This window comes from Chiloscyllium punctatum, chromosome 21 (genome assembly GCF_047496795.1).
Source record: "Chiloscyllium punctatum isolate Juve2018m chromosome 21, sChiPun1.3, whole genome shotgun sequence".
NCBI classification, from domain to species: domain Eukaryota; kingdom Metazoa; phylum Chordata; class Chondrichthyes; order Orectolobiformes; family Hemiscylliidae; genus Chiloscyllium; species Chiloscyllium punctatum.
The window spans coordinates 5179807-5205515 of NC_092759.1; the positions used below are offsets into that span (position 1 = coordinate 5179807).

At 50.2% G+C, this 25709-nt stretch overlaps 1 protein-coding gene across 1 annotated transcript in view; it reads left to right on the forward strand.

Annotated features, from left to right (window-relative positions):
- LOC140492433 (zonadhesin-like) overlaps positions 1-25709 on the forward strand; it is a 146036-nt gene that overhangs the window by 83948 nt on the left and 36379 nt on the right. The window contains exons 30-37 of the mRNA XM_072591324.1: positions 722-807; positions 3774-3950; positions 6527-6729; positions 8267-8411; positions 12364-12605; positions 16045-16209; positions 20532-20659; positions 24514-24782. Coding sequence (XP_072447425.1) covers positions 722-807; positions 3774-3950; positions 6527-6729; positions 8267-8411; positions 12364-12605; positions 16045-16209; positions 20532-20659; positions 24514-24782 — 1415 coding nt within the window. The remainder of the gene's footprint in view (positions 1-721; positions 808-3773; positions 3951-6526; positions 6730-8266; positions 8412-12363; positions 12606-16044; positions 16210-20531; positions 20660-24513; positions 24783-25709) is intronic.

Below are 25709 nucleotides of genomic sequence, written 5' to 3' on the forward strand. Positions count from 1 at the left end.
CAATCCACCCTAATCTGCACATCCCTGGGCACTATGGGTAATTTAGCATGGCCAATCCACCCTAACCTGTACATCCCTGGGCACTATGGGTAATTTAGCATGGCCAATCCACCCTAACCTGTACATCCCTGGACACTATGGGTAATTTAGCATGGCCAATCCACCCTAACCTGCACATCCCTGGGCACTATGGGTAATTTAGCATGGCCAATCCACCCTAACCTGTACATCCCTGGGCACTATGGGTAATTTAGCATGGTCAATCCACCCTAACCTATACATCCCTGGGCACTATGGGTAATTTAGCATGGCCAATCCACCCTAACCTGCACATCCCTGGACACACTGGGTAATTTAGCATGGCCAATCCACCCTAACCTGCACATCCCTGGACACACTGGGTAATTTAGCATGGCCAATCCACCCTAACCTACACATCCCTGGACACTATGGGTAATTTAGCACGGCCAATCCTTGCTTCATCTGCATATCACATTAAACCTTTTTATGATCAGGAAATAGCTTCTCCAGCTTCCTCAAATCTCTACCAAATTACCCTCCTCTCACCAAGGAGAACGGTTCCAACTTCTTCAATCTATCTCTCTTTCCTGGAGCCATTCTTGCAAATTACTTCTGCTCTCTCTGTCTCTCTCTCTCTCTGTCTCTCTCTCTCTCTCCGGTGCATTCACACATTTGATTGCTCGATCTGCTGTGTTCATAGGTGCACCCACGATGATACTCCCACGGACTGCGATAAGGATGAGTTTAAGAAACCCGAGAGTTGTGGATTTATGAAGGACCCGAAGGGTAAGTGTCCCCCCCCGAGCAGCCGTCACTAGCAGAGGGGGAGGTTATTGTCGAGAACCAGCCATTTAAACCACAGTCGGGTCCATAAGAATTGGACAGAACTAGGTTGAGCTGTTTTGACAATCCAGAAACACTAGTTTAAGTCAAACACAGGGGTTATGTGCAAATGAATTCTATAACAGACATACAATTCAATACAACTCGGAACTTTGGCCCACTAATTCTGCACCAATTCTAATCCTTATTTAGATCCTTATTGGGCGGCACGGTGGCACAGTGGTTAGCACTGCTGCCTTACAGCTCCAGAGACCCGGGTTCAATTCCCGCCTCAGGCGACTGACTGTGTGGAGTTTGCACATTCTCCCCGTGTCTGCGCGGGTTTCCTCCCACAGTCCAAAGATGTGCAGGTCAGGTGAATTGGCCATACTAAATTGCCCGTTGTGTTAGATAAGGGGTAGATGTAGGGGTATGGGTGTGGACTTGTTGGGCCGAAGGGCCTGTTTCCACACTGTAAGTAATCTAATCTACTATGTATTGCCCAGGCGTGGTTTCTACTCCTGTGTTTGTCTCCTGTTCTTAAACGTTGCTAACGTGCCTGCTTCCACCACGTCCACTGGCAGTGCATTCCAGACACCCACCACCCCCTGGGTGAAACATTTCCCCCTGCACTCCTCCCATAACTTTCCTCCTCTCCCCTTGTGTTTTCTCATGGTCGACATTTCCACCCTGGGGGAAAAAAAAAACCTCTGACCATCCGCCTTTCGTAATTTTGTCGCTCTCTGTCAGGTCGTCAGCCTTCCGGCGAAAGCTATCCAAGTTTATCCAACCACTCCTCATAACTAAACCTCCCCCCCCCGCCCCCCAGACCAGGCACCATCCCGGTAAACCTTCTCTGCACCCTCTCCAAAGCATCTATGTCCTTCTAGTAGCGTGCCAGAACCGCACGCAATATTCCAAATGTGGCCAAACCAGAGTTTTGTGCAGCGGTAACATAACTTGCCAACTTTTATGTTCGATGTCTAGAAGGTACACATGCTGTTACGCCTTCTTGACCACTCCTGTTGCCCTCTCAGGGATCTGTGGACCTGTATGCTGAGATCAATGCATTGCCTCGCGTTTGGCTGGATTAAACTCCATCTGTCATTTCTCTGCCCAAATCTGCAATCTATCGATATGCTGCCGTATCTTCTGACAGTCCGCCTCAATGTCTGTAACTCCACCAAGGTTGGAACCCTCACCAACTTACTAACCAGACCACCCACCCAGAGCGTTCATATACTCTGTACATACTTAAGTAAAAGTTGACCTCGTATAAAAGACGGCTCCCTATTTTTGCTCAAAAGTTCTGGAATTTTCCATATATCTCGTGTAAGAGTCGACCTTCATTCCTCACAGGTAACAGATCAACATTTGTGGGTCAAGGTAATATCTTGTCCATAAATGTTACATCTACAGTGATTGTTGAGACTGTATGAGAGTCAAATGTCTGATGACTTGTTTATCAGAAATGAAAGCTTCAGTATTAATCTAAGAAACTAAAACACCAAGATAAAATGGAGAGAATTGGAAGAATTGCCACATAAGTTTCAGACAGGTCAGAATGAGGTGATAACCTCCCTTTGTCTGCAGCTCAGCTGAGCTCAGTTTTCCCGTAAAACCCCTATTTTGGACTGTAACATGAATTTCAGCCCGTCAAAAGTTGTATCCACATAATTGTGGACCCCTTAGATTTAACCTTAAAAAAATACAACTTTTACTCTACAACTATAACAGTACTACCAACAAGAAAGGCCCCAACACTGATCCCTGCTGAACACAACTAGTTACTGGTCACCACTACTTTCTGTGAGTTCGATGGCCTACAGTTTGGATCCACCGAGCGAGCTCACCCTGGTTCCCGTGGGACACTTAGATCCTCACAGTCCAACGAGAAATATACACAAACGATTGCCTTAGACGCGCACAGTCCCAAAGACGGATCCCCTCATGGCTTGACAATAGGATGTGGGAGAGTGAGGGGCCATGGTATCACGTCCTCTTGGTGCCCACCTACTCTACAAGCCCCTATCCCTGCCCCAGACTGGGGCGACACCCTCATGGTGAAGACACAGTTGGGCCCACCCCCCCCCCACAGCTGCCGGCACTCAGTGCCCCCAGGGTCCACCGTGATGAGCACCAATGCTCCCTCTGGGCCACCCAGTGGAAAAAGGGAAGGGAGGGAAAGTGTTGGTGAGCCCCTGAGGTTGGCGATGCTTGTGCCAAGGGAGGGCTGGCACAGAGTCCACTGGTATCAAAGCCAGTTCAAACCGCAATCAGTCCGGTTAAAGTCCGCGACAAGCAACCTACCGTACCCTGGCACACCACCAGTGCCAACCTAATTGTCCAATGATTATAAATATAACAAAAATATAGATACGTGGATGGTTTTACTGCCTGATCTCATACCTATTGCGAAAGTACAAACCCTCCTTGAGGAAAATAAAATCTTCTCAACTTTCTTCATTGCTGCTTTCGGCACGTGTCAGTGAGACCTCTGGTCAAATGTCCGTCTGGGTTCAGTTCTCGGCCCCCTACCTCAGGAAGGAGGGACCAAGCTCGGAGGGCTCTGGTTTCAGAGAGGCCGTTGTCAATTCTTTCACTTCGGAGAACCCTGGGGGGGGGGGGAGAGGTGTCACCTTCAGAGTGGGTTCTGAGTGAGCTAGTGCAGACATTCACACCAGCTCTCTCCAAGGCAACTCTGAGGTCGGGAGGTAGGATCAAACCCTTCCCTGATCTTGCCCCCCGCCCCCCCGCACTCTCCCTCCCTCCTCCTTACATCTTCTCCCATCCTAGAATTCCCCAGGGTCCCTCTGTGTTTGTTCCAACCATTACCTGGTCCACACTGGCTTCCCTGTTAAAAGGTGCCAGGTAAATGCGTGCTGTTGTTGAGGCTAGTCCAGTGATTGCTTCTGTTCTGTCTGCTGAAGGTCCCTTCCGAGAGTGCAACACGCACATCCCACCAGAGAGCTACTTTGAGGACTGTGTGTACGACATGTCCTGTGGGACTGGTGACATGGCATCACTCTGTTTCACCCTGGCATCCTATGCCACACTCTGCGCCAAAGCCGGATTCCCCGTCAGCTGGAGAAACCAGACCTTCTGCCGTAAGTTAATCCTCTGTCTGGTCAATGTGACTTTACGGTGGACTCACTCAGGAGTGCAGGAGAGACTCTTCAATGCAGCAACAAAGAATTTTGTCCAAGTTCTCAGAAGCAGAGCTCTGATTTGATTTGATTTATTATTGTTCCATGTACCTAGGGACAGTGAAAAGTTTTGTTTTGTGCACAGGATAAGCAGATCATACAATACAAAGTGCATTAGGGAAGAGGGGGGGCTCAGTGGTTAGCACTGCTGCCTCACAGCACCAAGGGCCTGGGTTCGATTCCCACCTCAGGCAACTGTCTGTGTGGAGTTTGCACATTCTCCCTGTGGGTTTCCTCTGGGTGGGCTGGTTTCCTCCCACAGTCCAAAGATCTGCAGGTCGGGCGAATTGGCCATGCTAAATTGCCCTTAGTATGAGCTGAAAATGTGTTGCTGGAAAAGTGCAGCAGGTCAGGCAGCATCCAAGGAACAGGAGAATCGACATTTCGGGCATAAGCCCTTCTTCAGCTTATGCCCGAAACGTCGATTCTCCTGCTCCTTGGATGCTGACTGACCTGCTGCGCTTTTCCAGCAACACATTTTCAGCTCAGATCACCAGCATCTGCAGTCCTCACTTTGCCCTTAGTATGAGGCCAATTAGTCAGAGGGAAATGGGTTCAGAGGGTTGGTGTGGACTGGTTGGGCCAAAGGGCCTGTTTCCACACTGTAGGGAATTTAATCCAATAGAACAAAGTGAGGAATACAATGTTACGGTTGCAGTGAAAGAGCAGGATAAGCATTATATTTGGAATTTGAGAGGCCCATTCAGAAGTCTGATAACAGTCGGGAAGAATGTGTTGGTCCATGCGTATCTTCTGCCTGAAGGAAGAGATTGCAACCTGGGTGGGAAGGGTCTTTGATTATGCAGCCTAGAGGTTCAAAGGGAGCTAGGGCTGTGTCTCCACACATCGCTGAAGGTGTCCAATCAGATAGATAAAGTTGTCAAGAAGGCATTCCAACTATTTGGTCTTTAACACCCAAACTCTACAAGCTAAGGGGATGCTGGAACTATATAAAACATGAGACCTAGTTATAATCAAAGATGTACAACACATATCACTGTATTTTTGGATTTAGATTTTTAAAATAGAGGCAGATGTGTGGTTCCAGTTCTGTGAGGGGATCTTTGTAAATGAGCTTAGAAAGTCACTTGGAACATTTCCAGGGAGGTATGAGATTGAGTGAAGGACATCTGTGGTGTTAATGGATGAAGATAAATGAAAAGGACAGACACAGAAAGACAGATCAGAGGCCGCTTGGTTTAGTTTTGACTTCAGTTCAGCTCGGAGAACAGTTTCCTCTTAGCAAGGCAGTCACGTTGTCAGGTCAGGGGCAACGAGTCGCCTGAGCAGAAGTAGAGGTGTGTAAACATCTTCAAGTTGTTGGGACTTGAAAGAAAGACCCTTTCCAACACTCTTGGAGAGTCAAAAATTATCTTGGCTTTCCTAGAAGGAAAAATGGGAAAAGTCCATGAAATGAGAATTGAGTTAGGAGTGAAAGTTCTTTGAGATTGAGTATCTGTAAAGGATAATGTTGTTTTTCTGCTTATGTTAGATCTTTCTAAACTGTCATTTATCCTTTTTTTCTATTGTGTCATAAACTTGTGATGTTTTGTTGAAGAATATTTGCAACCTTGTGCACATGGTCAGTGAGATAAGTTCAAGGCATGCAGCCCTTCTTCATACAGCAGGGAGTGTGGGTTTTTGTAACTCCCTCCCTATTGAGGCTGGTGGGTAGCTGAGAGAGTGACAATCAAAAAATCTTCAAACTGAAACCAGGATGATTTGTTTTAGGCAAGAGGATTAAGGGAATTAGAACTAAGTGAGTGAAGTTAAAATGCAGATTAGTCATGATCTCATTAAATAATGGGACAGGCTTGGGGGCTGAGTGGCCTGTCTATGTGTGTCTATGTATGTGTGTCTCTATATGAATGTGTATCTATATGTCTGTGTCTGTGCCTATGTGTGTGCGTCTATGTGTGTGTCTGTGTGCATGTGTGTCTATGTGAGTGTGTGTGTGTCTATGTGTCTGTGTCTGTGTGTGTATGTCTATCTGTGTTTGTCTCTATATAAATGTGTATCTATATGTCTGTGTCTATGTGTGTGTCTATATGTGTGCGTGTGTGTCTATATGTGTATGTATGTGTGTGTCCATTTGTTTCTGTGTGTCTATATGAATATGTGTCTATATGTCTGTGTGCGTGTGTGTCTATATGTGTATGTATGTGTGTGTCCATTTGTTTCTGTGTGTCTATATGAATATGTGTCTATATGTCTGTGTGCGTGTGTGTCTATCTGCATATGTGTCTCTGTGTCTGTATGTGTCCAAATGGATGTGCATCTATTTGTGTCAGTGTGTCTGTGTGTGTGTGTGTCTGTGTGTGTCTATCTGCATATGTATCTCTGTGTCTGTATGTGTCTACATGGATGTGTATCTATTTGTGTCAGTGTGTGTGTCTGTGTCTGTGTGTGTCTGTGTGTGTGTGTGTGTGTGTGTGTGCCCTGTAGCCCAGTATTTATTCTCTCTCTCTCCTCGCCAGCTCTGAATTGCCCGGCCAATAGTCACTATGAGCCCTGTGCCAGTGCCTGCCCTGCGTCCTGTACTGACCTATCAGCCCCCAGTGACTGCAGTGGACCGTGTGTGGAGGACTGTGTCTGCGATGTGCGCCACATCTTGAGTGGGGACCAGTGCGTCCCCTTCACTCAGTGCGGCTGTGTGGACCCTGACAGGAACTACCGCCTGGTAAGTAACTCAGCAGTCACTCACCAAACACTTCACAATAACTCAGTGCAGAGAGTGGGGGTGGAGAGATTGTATGAGGGTGAGCAGATTTGCAGTGACAGAATCCAAAAGGGTGAGAGTCATACTTTTATTGTCGATATTTTCTTTTGTTGCTGATCGTAGAATGAATCTTACAAGCCCTACAGTGTGGAAGCGGGCCATTCAGCCCATACTGGCCCTCTAAAGTGTATCCCACCCAGAACCTCCCCCCTCTATTCCGTCATTTCCCACGGCTAACCCATCCAGCCTGCTCGTTCCTGCACACTATGGGGCAATGTAGCTGATCCGTCCTAACCTGGGCATCTTTGGACTGTAGGAGGAAACCCACGCAGACACAGGGGAGAATGTGCAAACTCCACACAGACAGTCGCCTGAGGCGGGAATCGAACCCGGGTCCAATGAGGCAGCAGCGCTAACCACCGAGCCAACGTGATACTGGGCTGCAACTCCACCTTCCTGTCCCCATTCCCTCTATCCGTTCAATCCCTTCAGACAGTAAAGATCTGGCAATCCCAGCTTTCCATGATAAGAGCATCCCCCGTGCGGGAGAAAATTCCAGAGATTTCCTGCCCTCTGCCTGAAGGAATTTCTCCACATCTCAGTCCGAAAAGATCAAGCCCACATCCTGAGACCGGCCTCCCCTGCATCGATTTTGTGACCAGGGGAAAACAATCTCAATGTCTACCCTGTCAAACCCCTTCAGATTTCAACAGGAGCATCTCTCATTCCTCTAAGCTCCAGAGAATTTTGACTCAGTTTACTCAGACTCCCATTACACTATGGGTAATGTAGCATGGCCAATCCACCCTAACCTACACATCCCTGGGCACTATGGGTAATGTAGCATGGCCAATCCACCCTAACCTACACATCCCTGGGCACTATGGGTAATTTAGCTCGGCCAATCCACCCTAACCCGCACATCCCTTAGCACTATGGGTAATGTAGCATGGCCAATCCACCCTAACCTGCACATCCCTGGGCACTATGGGTAATGTAGCATGGTCAATCCACCCTATCCTGCATGTCCCTGGGCACTATGGGTAATTTAGCACGGCCAATCCACCCTAACCTGCACATCCCTGGAGTGTGAGAGGAAACCGGAGCACCCAGGGGAAACCCACGCGGACACGGGGGGAGAATGTGCAAACTCCACACAGTCAGTCACCCGAGGCTGGAATCGAACCTGGCACTGTGAGGCAGCAGTGGCTCACCACTGAGCCACCATGCCACCATGCTGCGCACCCCCCCCCAACCCCCCCATAGAAATAGCCACCTCCAGACGGTCACACTGTTGTCAGAGAGCTTGGGGCTGAAGGACGTAACAACTGAATGTGGGTTGAGGATTGTAAAACCAATTTGTTGCCAGTCAGGGAGCCAGCCTGGGTCAGTGAGCACAGAGTCCACTGGGGATCGAGGTACCGCACAGAGCAGCAGAAAATGGCACATGGAGAGGGAGTAATTAAAATCACTGATATCCCTGTCAATGTCTCGGCAGCTGGGAGAGTCCTGGATGGCCAATGGAAACTGCACCGAACGCTGCACCTGCTCCAGCCCCAGCAACATCACCTGTGAGGAGTGGCAGTGTGGACCCCTGGACAAGTGCAAGGTGTTGGACGGTGACCTGGGCTGTATCACATCAGGTCAGTCAGCAAGATACAGGCCGCAATGAGTTCTGCACTTTATGTACCTGAGTGTCAGTGTGACTGTATCATGCACTTGAATTAGTACAGTGACTGGGAGTGTTTGATGGGGGGTCAGTGTAGAGGGAGCTTTACTCTGTATCTAACCCTGTGCTGTCCCTGTCCTGGGAGTGTTTGATGGGGGGGTCAGTGTAGAGGGAGCTTTACTCTGTATCTAACTCCGTGCTGTCCCTGTCCTAGGAGTGTTTGATGGGGGGATAGTGTAGAGGGAGTTTTACTCTGTATCTAACCCCATGCTGTCCCTGTCCTGGGAGTGTTTGATGGGGGGACAGTGTAGAGGGAGCTTTACTCTGTATCTAACCCCATGCTATCCCTGTCCTGGGGAGTGTTTGATGGTGGGACAGTGTAGAGGGAGCTTTACTCTGTATCTAACCCCGTGCTGTACCTGTCCTGGGGAGTGTTTGATGGTGGGACAGCGTAGAGGGAGCTTTACTCTGTATCTAACCCCATGCTATCCCTGTCCTGGGAGTGTTTGATGGTGGGACAGTGTAGAGGGAGCTTTACTCTGTATCTAACCCCGTGCTATCCCTGTCCTGGGAGTGTTTGATGGTGGGACAGTGTAGAGGGAGCTTTACTCTGTATCTAACCCCGTGCTATCCCTGTCCTGGGGAGTGTTTGATGGTGGGACAGTGTATGAGCTGAAAATGTGGTGCTGGAAAAGCGCAGCAGCTCAGGCAGCATCCAAGGAACAGGAGAATCGACGTTTCGGGCATGATCCCTTCTTCAGGAATGAGGAAAGTGTGCCAAGCAGGCTAAGATAAAAGGTAGGGAGGAGGGACTTGGGGGAGGGGCGTTGGGAATGCAATAGGTGGAAGGAGGTTAAGGTGAGGGTGATAGGCCGGAGAGAGGGGGTGGGGGTGGAGAGGTCGGGAAGAAGATTACAGGTTAGGAAGGTGGTGCTGAGTTTGAGGGTTGGGACTGAGACAAGGTGGGGGGAGGGGAAATGAGGAAGGCGGAGAAGTCTGAGTTCATCCTTTGTGGTTGGAGGGTTCCCAGGCGGAAGATGAGGCGCTCTTCCTCCAACCGTCGTGTTGCCATGGTCTGGCGATGGAGGAGGCCAAGGACCTGCATGTCCTTGGTGGAGTGGGAGGGGGAGTTGAAGTATTGACCCAAGGGGCAGTTGGGTTGGTTGGTGGGGTGTCCCAGAGGTGTTCTCTGAAACGTTCCGCAAGTAGGCGGCCTGTCTCCCCAATATACAGGAGGCCACATCGGGTGCAGCAGATGCAGTAAATGATGTGTGTGGAGGTGCAGGTGAATTTCTGACGGATATGGAAGGATCCCTTGGGGCCTTGGAGGGAAGTAAGGGGGGAGGTGTGGGCGCAAGTTTTGCATTTCTTGCGGTTGCACGGGAAGGTGCGGAGAGTGGAGGTTGGGTTGGTGAGGGGGTGTAGACCTGACGAGGGAGTCACGGAGGGAATGGTCTTTTTGGAACGCTGATAGGGGAGGGGAGGGAAATATATCCCTGGTGGTGGGGTCCGTTTGGAGGTGGCAGAAATGACGAAGGATGATACGATGTATCTGGAGGTTGGTGGGGTGGTTGGTGAGGGCCAGTGGGTTTCTGTCCTGGTGGTGGTTGGACGGGCGGGGCTCAAGGGCGGAGGAGCGGGAAGTGGAGGAGATGCGGTGGAGAGCAACGTCAACCACGTCTGGGGGGAAATTGCGGTCTTTGAAGAAGGAGGCCATCTGGGTTGTTCGGTATTGGAATTGGTCCTCCTGGGAGCAGATGCGGCAGAGACGAAGGAATTGGGAATATGGGATGGCGTTTTTACAGGGGGCAGGGTGGGAGGAGGTGTAGTCTAAGAAGCTGTGGGAGTCGGTCGGTTTATAGTAAACGTCCGTGTTGATTCGGTCGCCCGAGGTAGAAATGGAGAGGTCTAGGAAGGGGAGGGAGGAGTCTGAGACGGTCCAGATAAATTTGAGGTCGGGATGGAAGGTGTTAGTAAAGTGGATGAACTGTTCAACCTCCTCGTGGGAGCACGAGGCAGCGCCGATACAGTCATCGATGTAGCGGAGGAAAAGGTGGGGGTGGTGCCAGTGTAGCTGCGGAAGATGGACTGTTCCACATATCCTACAAAGAGGCAGGCATAGCTGGGGCCCATGTGGGTGCCCATGGCTACTCCTTTGGTTTGGAGGAATTGGGAGGATTGGAAAGAGAAGTTGTTCAGGGTGAGGACCAGTTCAGTCAGTCGAAGGAGGGTGTCAGTGGAAGGGTACTGGTTGGTATGGCGGGAAAGGAAGAAGCGGAGGGCTTTGAGTCCTTCGTGATGGGGGATGGAGGTGTACAGGGACTGGATGTCCATGGTGAAGATAAGGCGTTGGGGACCGGGGAAGCGAAAATCATGGAGGAGGTGGAGGGCGTGGGTGGTGTCCCGAACGTAGGTGGGGAGTTCTTGGACTAAGGGGGACAGGACCGTGTCGAGGTATGCAGAGATGAGTTCGGTGGGGCAGGAGCAGGCTGAGACAATGGGTCAGCCGGGGCAGTCAGGTTTGTGGATTTTGGACAGGAGGTAGAAACGGGCAGTGCGGGGTTGTGGGACGATGAGGTTGGAGGCGGTGGATGGGAGATCCCCTGAGGTGATGAGGTTATGGATGGTCTGGGAGATGATGGTTTGGTGGTGGGAGGTGGGGTCATGGTCAAGGGGGCAGTAGGTGGAGGTGTCTGCGAGCTGGCGTTTAGCCTCAGCGGTGTAAAGGTCAGGCAGCTTTACTCTGTATCTAACCCCGTACTGTCCCTGTCCCTGTCCCTGGGAGTGTTTTATGGGGACGGTGTAGAGGGAGCTTTACGCTGTACCTAACCCCGTGCTGTCTCTGTCCTGGGAGTGTTTGATGGGGAGACAGTGTAGAGGCAGCTTTACTCCGTATCTAACCCCGTGCTGTCCCTGTCCTGAGAGTGTTTGATGGGGGGGGTAGTGTTATCTAACTCAATGATAACACTGTGTCCAAATTAGAAGCTGACTTTATAAGTATCACCCTTCCTCACGATCTAACCTGTCTACCCATCCCACCCAAGTAGCCCTCACAAACCCACTCAACTCCTCCATGAACCATTTTTCCTCCAGCCACATAGCCAGCACATCTACCTCACCCACTTCCCACGAGATCTTGTCCCTGACGTTCAAACTGGGCGTGTAACCACGACACAGAGCACCTCCCGGCATGAAAACGGGCCACATCCTGTCTCTCCTGCCTCTGACTCCACCCTCCGATCTAACAACAGTTCCCTAACCCTCGAACATTAGACTCAATCACTGCTTTTCAGCAGGTCCCAGGAATGGGCTATCTCTGGTCGAAAGTTTGAGAGGCTCCAGTTGGCACATGGCGCAACAGTGCCATGCGGTGGCGGGACATGCACATTACAGGATCCCTGCGATCGGCTTGATCCAAGAGTCACGTGCCCCGAAGCAAGGGGAACGGATTATTTTGCACTCCCGACAATTCACCAACTCTGCGATTCACCTCAAACGTCCTGAACGCAAATCCTCCATCTTCCAGGATGTCTGACAGCTTGTCCTGAACAGCACCCAATCTGCACACAGGAAGATCCCAGAAATGGCCACCCGACTTCTTTCTCATGTTGACCGCGCAAGGGGTGCTGGGGGTGGGAGAACATTGTGCTCAGGGTGGACGGGAGGTTCCTACGGATGTGTCAATATTTAAAGGGAGTAAAGCTTCCTGCTGCTCCCTGAAGCTGGGAGCCCCCAGGGAGAGAGTCAGTATTTACAGAGAGTCTGGGGGTGGCTGAGGTCTGTTGGTATTTATAAGGGGTCCCCAAGAGAGAATCCTCTGTCCATTTCTCAAAGCTCTTGGATGAAAATGCCCATTGCGCTGTATTCAAGGAGGGGCACAGATTCAATGTGATGTCTCCTTTATGTGTGTCCTCACCCTCCCACAGGCACTGCCTCCTGTCACGTTGCTGGTGACCCCCACTACTACACCTTCGACAACGTCATGCACACCTTCCTGGGCACCTGCACCTACACCTTGGTCACCGTCTGCAACGCCACCATGGCCACGCCGTTCACCATCAGCGGCAAGAACGAGGAGCGGGGCATGCCGTACGCCTCCTACCTCAGCGAGGTGCACATCGCGGTCGAAGGCCTGAACATCGCCATGCAGAAGAGCAGGAGGTTGCTGGTGGGTCCCTGCAGAATGACATAGCTGCTGGGGTGGGTGGGGGGGGGGGGGGGGGGGGGGGAACTGGTTTGGTTCCTGCGGCCAGGCCTCACGGGTCTTTACGAAGACCAGTTTGGATTTCCGTGGCTGCATCTTGCAACCTGAGCAGATTAATTAGGTTAACCCCTTTAGGGTGTAGGTTTGCTCGCTGAGCTGTAGGTTTGATATCCAGACGTTTCATTACCTGGTTAGGTCACATGATCAGTGGCGACCTCCAAGTGAAGCGAAGCTGTTGTCTCCTGCTTTCTATTTATATGTTTGTCCTGGATGGGGGTTCCTGGGGTTTGTGGTGATGTCATTTCCTGTTTGTTTTCTGAGGGGTTAACCCCTACCAGGGCAGTTTCTGCCACTGGGTGTAAAGGATCATTTCAAATAATTAGAATCAGGCAACCAATCAAAGTGATTATTCAAAAGGCGTCACTTTCTATGAGGTAACGACTTTACTCAGGGGACCTTTACAAGAATAATTCTTGTCTTAAAGTTCATTCTTTTAAAGATTCTAATTAGTTCATTAATCATACTAATCCCTGGGTTATTTTATGAGGAGAAATTGAAAAGACCGAGTCCGTTGTGTAGAGAAATGAGGTGTCATTTTATACAAAACTGCAAAATCGAGTAAGTGCAGAAAGCACAATTCCCCTGTCTGGGGTCCGGGGGGGTCGAGACCCAAGGGACACAGTCTCTGAATAAGGGGCAGGCCTTTTAAGGTGGGGGTGAGGAGGGGGTTTCCCTCACTCAGAGACTGATGACTCTTTGTAACTCTCTCTCACCGACAGCTGTGAGATGACTCAGTTTCTACACACCAATCACAGAAAGGGACATGGGGATAGTACAGGGAGAACACCCTTTATCCGAACATCCAAAATCCAAAACGCTCCGAAATCCGAAGGTTTTTCTGTGGAAGTTTTGTTTTATTATTAACAAGGCTGTTTGGAGAACAAACAGGTGACCCAATTTGACACTTGGTCGACGCGTGTCACTCAGACGCGACACGGGGGTGGGGGTGGGCGGGGAGTGGGGGGGACCCGTGGCCAAGCACGTTCTTGCTTAGAAGTCTGCTCCTCCGGTAAGATTTTTTAAAAATTTCACCGTTACACCGTCACTTATTCTGAAAACCGAAAAATTCCGAATTCCGAGAAACAGCTGGTCCCGAGCGTTTCGGATAAAGGATCTTCTACCTGTACAAGTAAGTGGAATTGCAGTCAGGCGGGCTTGAGGGGCTGAATAGCCTCCTCCTGTTCCAATCCCAGCTGCAGACTAGACAAGGGGCTGATTTTCCACATTTTGTCAATCAGATTGTCACTGTCCCTCACTAACAGCATCACTCAGTAATCCTGTATGTTTTTTCCAGGAGATATTGCTGTCGTTAGAAGGACGGCGGGGAAGTAATATTAATTCTGCATTGATATTTGGGTGCCCCAATATTCTAAAGTATTTCTAAAGTGAAGCAGTACTGTGAATGACAACGCAGGAAACATGCCAGCCAGTTGGTGCACAGCAAGATTCCAGAAATATTAACTCTAGTGGCATTTGCTGAGGGATAAATATTAGCCCAGTTGGTCGAAGAGAGTTCCCTTGGGACAGAGATATGAGGTGTCTTAGTCCCACTTTGAGAGGGCAGACACTACAACCTGTTCTTAATTGAAAAGACTATGTGCTTGGGCAGGGTTTGAACCTTCTGACGAGACCTGATCCACCAACTGCTCTCAGGAGAGGTGGTAATGGGCTGTGGGGTTTGGAAACTGGGCTCCTTCAGCCATGAGCTGAGGAAGGGACTCTGTTCCAGATTGGGGGCCTACAAGGCACAGCCTCTCCTCACATCTCTTATGGACCAGAGCAGACCCCCTTCAAAATATATGAAGAAAGTAGCCGAGACCCTAACGTTTTCCTATTTTCAAAGGTAAATGTGAGGTGCTCTGCTCCAGATACAATGCAAATGGTCAAACTACTCAATGTTTAACAAAACATAATTTATTCAAACACTATAGTTAAAATACAACAAAAGAAAGAGAACTTGGAGTAGCTTAACTCTACTGGAAAACTTAACAGAATAATAGATTATCTTATTGCTAAACAGTAACAGCCCATAGATACACTCTTGCCAAAAAGGCAAATTCAGAAAACAAATTGTCTCACATACACTTCTGCAATCTGAAAGGAAAAAACATCAAAAGACAATTCTGGGAGAGACAGTATAGCAGTTGGGAGAGAATCACTGCCTTCCAATCCTGCTGAGACCCCAGCAACAACTGCTGAAGGCTAACCGTAAACTCCCTGGTTCACGGGGGTCGGAACTTGACCACACCCAGTCAGGCTGCTTCTATTGTTCCAGCTTTTTAAAAAAATCCTAAGGCTAGGCAAGCTGTTTACTGGTTTTTCAACTCGACAACTTAGTGCCTCTGTCTTCAAACCTCTCTTTAGAAACAACAGAAACAAAATAACCTCTTAAAACCACAGCATCGTCATACATCATTGTAAGCATGGTCGGGATTCAGCGTCGAATTTCCCACAGTCACTCACACTTGTAAAACCCGCGAGCACAGGAACACTCTCATATTCTTTTATATTCTGAATGCAACAGGTACCCAGATTCTCAGTGGTCAATGGGAAAAGTGAAATAGCTGACATACCTACAGCCCTTAGCAATGGGGATCAATGTCCGACACATCTTAAGCATCACAGAAAGCTAATGGCAGGGAAAGAGACCACTCTACCCATCGTTACCATGCTAATCTGCGTAATCCCTCTTCCCAGAATTCAGTTTGTAGCTCTCCTGGTTGCAACATTTGGCCTGCATGTCCAGATGAGTTGGGCGTGTCTGCCTCTCTGATCCACTCATGCCATGCACCAATCAACCTCTACCTTTAAATCTATGCCCCCTTTAGTCAGACCCTTCTGCTGAGAGCAATAGACTATGTTCCCTCTCATGTCTATGCCAGGCTTATGCCCGAAACATCTGGTGGGTTTCCTCCGGTTGCTCCGGTTTCCTCCCACACTCCAAAGATGTGCAGGTCAGGTAAATTGGCCATGCTAAATTGCCCATAGTGTTAGGTAAGGGGTAAATGTCACGGTATGGGTGGGTTGCACTTCAGCGGGGCGGTGTGGACTTGTTGGGCTGAAGGGCCTGTTTCCACACTGTAAGTAATCTAATCTAATCTATTCTCCTGCTCATCGGACGCTGCCTGACCTGCTGTGCTTTTCCAGCACCACGCTCTCAACTCTGATCTCCAGCATCTGCAGTCCTCACTTTCTCCCACTGGGAGATCAGTCTAGTATTGCCCCAACAGCGAGCTCTCCACAGTTTTCACGTGCTGAATTGTCGACCGCGGCTTTCCTGAGAGTGACCCACACTTGCCAGTTTAGTAATTGTAGCTTGTCCCTTGTCGTTCCTCCTTTGCAGCTCAATGATAAACTGATCAGGACACCATTTGAGGACAACGTGGCCGGAGTCAACATCTACTCCAGCGGCATCTACAACGTCCTCGAGACCAGGTTTGGGCTGATGGTCAGGTTCGACGGCAACCATCACCTTGAGATTAAACTGCCAAACACGTACTTTGGAAAGGTGAGATTACACACACACACACAAACACAAACACACACACACACACACACACACACACACACACACACAGAGGAATGTGTGGACAATGTTGATGAGCCTGAAGAGAAACTGAATAAACACAAGGGAGAAACAAAGATGCACAGGAGGTCCGGTGAAAGTGGGAGGAGGCTTGTATAGGACTGAAGCACCACGACAGAGTAGATGGGTCAAATGGCCTGACTCTGTGTCATTAATAGTGTTATTCTAATCTTTATGTCATTCTTAGGACATGTGAGGGCTAGCATTTGCTTCCATTAACCGCCCTGGAAAACGGTGGTGGTGGTGGTGGTGGTGGTGGTGGTGGTGGTGGTGGTGGTGGTGGTGGTGGTGGTGGTGGTGGTGGTGGTGGTGGTGGTGGTGGTGGTGGTGGTGGTGGTGGTGGTGGTGGTGGTGGTGGTGGTGGTGGTGGTGGTGGTGGTGGTGGTGGTGGTGGTGATGATGGTGGTGGTGGTGCTGAGTGAGGGTGGCACGGTGGCTCAGCAGTTAGCACTGCTGCCTCACAGCGCCAGGGACCTGGGTTCGATTCCAGCCTCGGGCGACTGTCTGTGCGGAGTTTGCACATTCTCCCCCGTGTCTGTGTCTGCATGGGTTTCCTCCAGATGCTCCAGTTTCCTCCCACAATCCAAAAATGTGCAGGTAAGGGTGGATTGGCCGTGCTATAGTGCCCAGGGATGTGCAGGTTAGGATAGATTGGCTATGCTAAATTACCCATAGTGTTCAGGGATGTACAGGTTAGGTGGATTAACCATGGGAAGTGCAGGAGTAGGAGTAGGGATGGGTGTGGGTGCGATGATCTTTAGTGTGGACTCAAATGGCCTGCTTCCGTGAGGTTGGGATTCTCGAACAGCTACAGTTCAGGGGACATCCAGACACAGTATGAGGTAAGGAGTTCCAGGATTTTGGCCGCAGCAATACTGAAGCAAAAGTGATATGTTTCCAAGTCAGGATGGTGTGGGACTCAGAGGGGAACTTGCAGGGGGTGGTGTCCCCCCGTATCTGCTGCCCTTGACATACTAGGTGTTGGTGATCATGGGTTTGGAACGTGCTGTCTGAGGATTTTTGATGAATTTCTACAGTGCATCTTGTAGATCGTACACATTGCTGCTACTGAGCGTCGGTGGGGGAGGGAGTGGACCCTGAATGAGGTCAAGCTTCTTGGCATCACTACTAAGGGTCATTATTTGAAAGTAAAAGGTTGCCCTTTGAGGACAGAGATGAGATTTTTTTTTCTCTCACTTGAAGTTCATGAATCTTTGGAACTGTCAAACTGAAAAGGGCGCTGAAGGCAGAGTCTTTGAATATTTTTAAGGTGTCCTTAAAACCTTTCACCTGACGAGGGAGCAGTGCTCAAAAAGCTTGTGATTTCAAATAAACCTATTAGTCTAGTAGAGTAGTTTTTTATTTGTCATTTGTACAACTGATACAGTAAAAACAAGACAGTGTTCCTCCAGGAGGGTGCAACATGGACAGCACAAACTACACAATAATACGCACTAGTAGCTCAGTGGCTCAGTGGGTAGCACTGCTGCCTCACAGCACCAGGGTCCCAGGTTCGATTCCAGCCTCAGGTGACTGAATGCGTGGAGTTTGCACATTCTTCCCATGTCTGTGTGGGTTCCCCCCCTCCCACAATGTGCAGTTTAGGTGAATTGGCCATGCTTAAATTCCCCATAGTGTTAGGTGCATTAGTCAGAGGGAGATGGGTCTGGGTGGGTTACTCTTCGGAGGGTCGGTGTGGACTGGTTGGGCCGAAGGGCCTGTTTCCACACTGTAGGGAATCTAATCTAATCTAAAGTGAATGAGAAGTGCAAAACACACAAGTTACAGTGTAATACAAGATTAATAAACTATAGACATTTTTCCAGCAGCAATTTGAAGTCAAGCAAAGAATTTCAGATGGGAAAGAGTCCGATCATACAGTGTTAAGGAGCCTGGTGTCTTGGGGGAAGAAACTGTTGCACAGTCTGGCCGTGAGAGACCGAATGCTCCAGTACCTTCTGCCAGATGGCAGGAGGGAGGAGAGTTTGAGTGAGGGGTGTGTGGGCTGTCCCACAATGCTCTTAGCCTTGCGGATGCAGCGTGTGGTGTAAATGTGTGTAATGGAGGGGAGAGAGACCCCGATGATCCTCTCAGCCGTCCTCACTATCCATCGTAGGGTCTTACCGTCCGAGAACCAGGCAGTGATGCAGCAGCTCAGCGTGCTCTCAATGGACCCTCTTGTAGAACGTGGTGAAGGAGGGGTTGGGGGGGGGGAGATGGGCTTTCCTCGGCCTACACAGAAAGTAGAGACGGTTCTTGGCCATGGAGCTGAGGGTTGAGGGTCCAGGTGAGATTCTCCACCAGGTCGATGCCAATTAGTCCCATTTCTCCAGCCCTTCCCCACAAGCCTCCAGTTCCCCAGCCACCTCTGGGAATGACACCAGGTTATCCTCTGCAAGCTGTCAGGAATTGGAATGCGCTGCCTCGGAGAGTGGTGGAGGTGGATTCCATCTGAGGTTTCAAAAGACAGCTGGATGTAAATTTGGAAGTGATGAATTTAGCAGGCTATAGAAATAAGGCTGGAGAATGGGACGAGCTGGGTAGCACTTTTGAGAGCCAGTACAGCTGCGATGGGTCGAATGGCCTCCTTCTATAGTGCAATTCCTGAGCCAGGCAGTAATGCAACAGCTCAGGGTATTCTGAATGAACCCTCTGTATGATATGGTGAGGATGGGGTGGTTGGGTGGGGGGGGGGTGGGCTTTCCTCAGCCTGCACAGTGAGTAGAGACCCTGTTGGACCAATACCTGGTGTCGTGTGACTTCTGAATACTTTTAAAGGAAAAGTAGGCAGATTTTTGAAAGGCTATCAGGGCTAGGCGAGCGTGTGGAGTTATCAGATCAGCTGTGGTCTTGTTTGTTGGCAGGGAAGGCTCATGGCTGATCTACTCCTGTATCCATTCATGCACATGTTTGTGAGGTAATCCCTTTGAGCTAAAGAGTTTAGTCCTAGGGCTCTTAACCATCAGATCAGGGGGCGACTGTTTAAGTCTGAGAATGAGGAGAAATCTCTTCAGAGGTTTTTTTTTGTAGTTATTTGGAATTCTTTGCCGCAGAAAAGCCCCGCTGTTGAGTACATTCAAGACAGAGTTTTGAGATAGAGGCCAGGTTTAGGTATGAAGGATGACGAACGATTTTGCAGTTAAACTGGACAAGTACTTGAGGGAATTAAACTTGCAGGGACAGAGCGGACGGAATGGAATGGGCTGATTGCCCTACAGCAAGGTAACAGTGATTTAATGGGCGAAGTCACCTCCCTAGTTCCCTCAAGTGTCGGTCCAGTTCCATTTTGGAACCGTTCATCGTCCTTCACATCTAAACCTGGCCTCTGTCTCAAAAGTCTGTTTTGAATACATGATGTGGAGGTGCTGGTGTTGGACTGCGGTGGACCAGGTTAAAAATCACACAGCGCCAGGTTATAGCCCAACAAGTTTACTTGGAAGCACTAGCTTTCGGAGCTTCGTCAGGTGTCTGTGGAGCAGGATCCATACGATACAGAATTTAAAGCCACAGGATTGCAGTGTCCATGACGCTGGTTTCCATGACATTGTGTTATCCGACCATTCGATTATCCGAACATTCGATTATCCGAACATTCGGTTAGCCAAACATTCGGTTATCCGAACATTCAGTTATCCGAACATTCGGTTATCCAAACATTCGATTATCCGAGCATTAGATTATCCGAACATTTAGTTATCCGAATATTAGATTATCCAAACATTCAATTATCCAAACATTTGGTTATCCAAACATTAGATTATCCTAACATTAGATTATCCAAACATTAGATTATCCGAACATTCAGTTATCCGAACATTCAGTTATCCGAACATTCGATAATCCCAACATTCGATTATCAGAACATTCGATTATCTGAACATTCGGTTGTCCGAACATTCGGTTGTCTGAACATTCGATTATCCAAACATTTGATTATCCGAACATTCGATTATCTGATCATTTAGTTATCCGAATATTTGACTATCCGATATACTGTGTCATTCGGGTTTGCCCTGTATACTGAATGACAGAGTCTTTCTGGGGAAAAGGATGGTGTCCTTCTGTGCTGTCGACTCTGAATTCCAAAGGGGACTTGGAGATCAGCTGGAGCTCAGGTTGACCAGCAGTTGTGGTTGTGTTAGACAGCCAGTCTCGATCGTGGGGCCCTGCTGCTCTTTATGAGGTTGTCAAAGCCAAAACAGCCATTCAGAGTCACGTCAGTAATTGTCTGTTCTCCTCCCTAGGTGTGCGGTATGTGCGGAAACTTTAACAATGACCCAGCTGACGAGCTCCTGATGCCCAACGGTCTGCAGGGTAAAAACGTCACCCAGTTTGGCAACAGTTGGCAGATCCAGGGTGACAAGGACCCACGGTAAGAGACTCACGGAGAGCGGAGGCTGGGGGCACAAAAACAAGGTGCTGCTGGGTTCGGCGAGCTGGTTGATTTTCTTGCGTGCGTTTCGTCTCCCTCCTGGGCGACATCTCCAGCATTGTGTGACCTTGCAAGGCAACCTACCAGCTCGGACGAACCGACCAACACCTTCAACCACAACCCGAGCTAAAGTTTCTTCACTGAAACTTTAAAAAAACACAAGGTGCGTTTGTGCAGCCTCTTTTGCCAATCTCTGAGTGTACCCAAAGCTCTTTGCAGCCAATGGGAGGTCATGGAATGTTAGAAAGAAATCCCTCTGCCTGGACTGGCCATACAGTGAATTACCCAGCCTATTTCCTCTTCTCAGTACTCTGTCTATAACCCTTCAGGTTACAGTACCACAGGTATTAATCCAGACATCTTTTCAATGAACTGGGCAATTTCTGCCGATCCGACCCTCCCAGGCACTGGGTTCCAGACTCCTGACCGTCTCAGTGTTCGGGTTTGTCAGAGTCCGTCCGCTCAAGGCATCCTTTCCTCTGTGTACTTTTCATCTTTTTCTTTTCTTTCTTTACCTTTGAGGCCTGGGCGGTGGCTGCAGTGTCGGCAGTGTGGATTGGTGGAGCCCAGAGCGAGGATTCCTAGGGGGCGATAGGCCTGGACTCCTGGCAGCGGCAGTGCCCAGAGCGGGGAGTTCAAGGGAGCAATAGGTCCATAGCCTGGACTCTTGGCAGCGGTGGTGCCCGGAGTGGGAACTCCTGGCAGTGCCAGACTCAGATCCTGGACTCCTGGAGGTTGTAGGCATGGAGCCTGGACCCTTGGTGGTGCTGGTACCCAGAGCAAGGACTCCTGGTGGCACTAGGCCTGGAGCCTGGACTCTTGGTGGTTGTAGGCCCAGAGCCTGGACTCTTGGTGGTGCTGGTATCTGGAGCAGGGACGCCTGGTGGCGGTAGGCACAGAGCTTGGCCTCTTGCCAGTCTGGTGCCTGGAGTGGGGACTCTTGGTGCTGGTCGGCCCGGAGCCTGGACACTTGGAGTTGCGGGTACTTGGAACAGGGACTCTTGATGGTGGTAGGTCTGGAGCTTGGCCAACTTGTTGGTGTCAGACAGCGGGCAGAGTGAGATTCCCCTGGGTCATCACTGTCATCATTGCTGTTTCCAGAACGGGACTCTTAGAGGACCAGAACACCTTACAGAAGCACTGGATCCCTGCCCGAGACCCAGTTTGAACAGAAGATGAACTCTCATTTAAATAATTTCGTTTTATCCTGATTGTGCCTCAAAATGGCGCCAGACTGTGAGACACAACATTTTCTACTGAATCTTCAAGAGACATATGACAACAAAACCATTCATCCATTCACTTTAAGTCTGTGCCCCCTGGTCACTGGCCCCTCTGCTGTGGTAAACAGGCCCTTCCTGTCCGCACTATCTCTGCTCCCAGAAAAAAAAACGTTCCCAACCTTTCAAACCTTTCCCCGTGGCTGGAATATTTTCTCAAGCCCAGGCAAAGTTGCATTGTAACGAATGAGGCAGCTCATGTGAACACAGAAAGCTCCCGCACATCGCAATCCTCACTCGGCGATCCGAATCGGTGATGTCGATTGAGGGATTAATATTGACTGCAGGACACGGTTGGGGGTGGGGCGGGGGAGCGGTGAGGTGGGGGGGGGATGGGGGGAGGTGGTGGAATCTTCCCCATCCCCAGAGCCACCCCATATCCCTTCAAACCTTTCTCCCAATTGTGGCTGCAGGGTCTTCTCCAACTCCAACCAAGTAAAACATCTCACCCAGTAGCTCAATGACTCCAAGGTGTTTCTTCCCCCTTTGCCCTCTTCCATGGGATATGTGTGTTACAGGCAAGGGTACCATTTATTTCCCATTCCCAATTGCCCCTTAGACTTGCTCGGTCTTTTCAGAGGACCGTCCCGGAGTCAACCATGTTGCTTTGGGCCTGGAGTTACGTTGCAGTGATTGGAACAAGGGCCAGGTGGATCGCATTAACAATGAGATCCCTGGTTGGGGTCAATCAGGGAGCCCTGGCTGACAGCACCAGGGACCCGGGATTGATTGAACTCTCGGGCGACTGTCTGTGTGGCGTTTCTCCCCATGTCTACCTGTGTTCCCTCCAGTTTCCTCCCACAATCCAAAGGTGTACAGGTTAGGTTGGTTGGCCATGCTAACTTTCCCATAGTGCCCAGAGATGCATCAGGTGGATGAATTAGCCATGGTGAGCGCAGGGTTGTAGGGAAAGGGTAGGGTGTGAATGAAATGCACTTTGGAGGATTGTTGTGGAGTGGATGGGCTGAGTGGCTTGCTTCCATGCTGTAGGGATTCAATGATAAACAGGTGTCTCAAAGAGTCTCCAAAGTCTAGGGACGGGCTGTGAGCTGGATGGTCAGAGCCCATCTACACTGCACGTGTTAATAAAGGGTGATTTGATGATGGGATACCAGCCGGTATGGAGTTATTTTACAGGTGTAGGCCAGACCGTGTACGCACGGGCAGATTTCCCTCCCCAAAGGACATTAGTGAACAAGATGGAGTTTGCCAATAGTTAGATCAAAGAACAGTACAGCACAGGATCAGGCCCTTCGGCCCTCCGAGCCTGCGCTAACACATTTTGCCCATCCGTACTAAAAGTTCTCACTTACAGGCCCCTTGAACCTGTTACACAGGGAGAGGCCATTCAGCCCCTTGAACCTGTTACACAGGAAGAGGCCATTCAGCCCCTCGAGCCTATTACACAGGAAGAGGCCAGTCAGCCCCTTGAGCCTGTTACACAGGAAGAGCCCATTCAGGATCCATACTCCTCTATTCCCTTCCTATTCATGTATTTGTCCAGCTGTTTCCTGAAGGCTGCCATCGTGTCTGCGTCCACCAGCTCCCATGGCAGCGTATTCCAGGAACTCGCCTCCCTTTGTGTGAAAAACCTGCCTCGCACATCTCTTTCAAATATACCCCCTCACACCTTGAACCTATGTCCCCTAGTAACTGACCCCTCCACTCCGGGAAAAAGCCTCATACTTCTCACTCTATCCACGCTGTTCATAATCCCATAAACTTCTATCAGGCCACCCCTCAACCTCCTGCATTGCAGTGAAAACAAACCCAGTCGACCCAACCTTTTCTCATCGCTAAAATCCACCATAGCAGGCAGCGTCCTGGCCAACCTGGGATGGCACGGTGGTTAGCACTGCTGCCTCACAGTCCGAGACAGCCTCAGGCGACTGTCTGTGTGGAGTTTGCACGTTCTCCCCCCGTGTCTGTGTGGGTTTCCTCCCACAATCCAAAGATGTGCAGGTTCGGGTTAAGTTGGCCCGTGTTAAATTGCCCCAGAGCGCTAGGGACATCAGTCAGAGGGAAATGGGTCTGGGCGGGTTACTCTTCGGAGGGTCGGTGTGGACTGGTTGGGCCGAAGGGCCTGTTTCCACACTGTAGGGAATCTAATCAAACCTTTTCTACACCCTGTCCAAAGTATCCACACACCCTATTGGTCGGGTGGTGACCAGAATTATACGCAATTAACAGTAGAGCCATAGAGACGTACAGCACGGAGACAGACCCCCGTCCACGCCGACCAGATATCCCAACCCAATCTTGTCCCACCTGCCAGCACCCGGCCCATATCCCTCCAAACCCTACCTATAGTTTCGTTTACAGAGACCAGCTCCATCACCCAGATTTTATCGGATTTAATTTAAATTCCAACCTTTGTCGTTCTGGGATGTGAATCTCTGCGCCCTCCCCCCCCCCCCCCAGAGCATTGTGGCATCGGGCCCCTGAAGATGACATTGTCCTGTGAAGTAGATGGAGCTGTCCCGTTGACTCATGCCGCGTTTTTTTGTCATTCAGTTGCCATTCCGATGACAGGGAGGATCTGGATCCGATGTGTACGGCCAAGGATAAGAAGGTGTGGACAGCCCAGTGCCAGGAGCTGTTAACGTCCAAGTACCAGCAGTGTCACAGCACAGTGAAGCCAGCTGCATTCATTGAGAACTGTGTGTTTGACATGTGTATGTACTCTGGTATGACCTCCACTCTCTGCGATAACATCCAGTCCTACATTGAAGCCTGCAAGAGCGAGGGCATCGACATTAAGTGGAGGAACAGCACCTTCTGTCGTAAGTGACCCAACCTCCATGTGGCTTTAGAAGCTCCCTGCTCCCCACACCAACACACACACACCACCCTCTTCTTCAGCATGCTGCTCAGCGCAGGAGCCAGGACAGCGAACAGGCCATTGAACTCAGGGAGGCATCGCAAATCTGACTCTGCTGATACCCGCCATTCAGCCCCTTGACCCTGTCACACAGGAAGAGGCCATTCAGCCCCTCGGGCCTGTTACACAGGGAGAGGCCATTCAGCCCCTTGACCCTGTTACACAGGAAGAGGCCATTCAGCCCCTCGGGCCTGTTTCACAGGGAGAGGCCATTCAGCCCCTTGGGCCTGTTACACAGGAAGAGGCCATTCAGCCCCTTGGGCCTGTTACACAGGAAGAGGCCATTCAGCCCCTTGAGCCTGTTACACAGGAAGAGGTCATTCAGCCCCTCGAGCCTGTTACACAGGAAGAGGCCATTCAGCCCCTTGGGCCTGTTACACAGGAAGAGGTCATTCAGCCCCTTGAGCCTGTTACACAGGAAGAGGCCATTCAGCCCCTCGAGCCTGTTACACAGGAAGAGGCCATTCAGCCCCTTGGGCCTGTTACACAGGAAGAGGCCATTCAGCCCCTTGAGCCTGTTACACAGGAAGAGGCCATTCAGCCCCTCGAGCCTGTTACACAGGAAGAGGCCATTCAGCCCCTTGGGCCTGTTACACAGGAAGAGGCCATTCAGCCCCTTGAGCCTGTTACACAGGAAGAGGCCATTCAGCCCCTCGAGCCTGTTACATAGGAGGAGGCCATTCAGCCCCTCGAGCCTGTTACACAGGAAGAGGCCATTCAGCCCCTTGAGCCTGTTACACAGGAGGAGGCCATTCAGCCTACTTGGAAATAGCAAGGTCCCTCAGGGCACAATGTGCTGCTTGGCCTGTTGAACGGTGCCCCCAGCAGA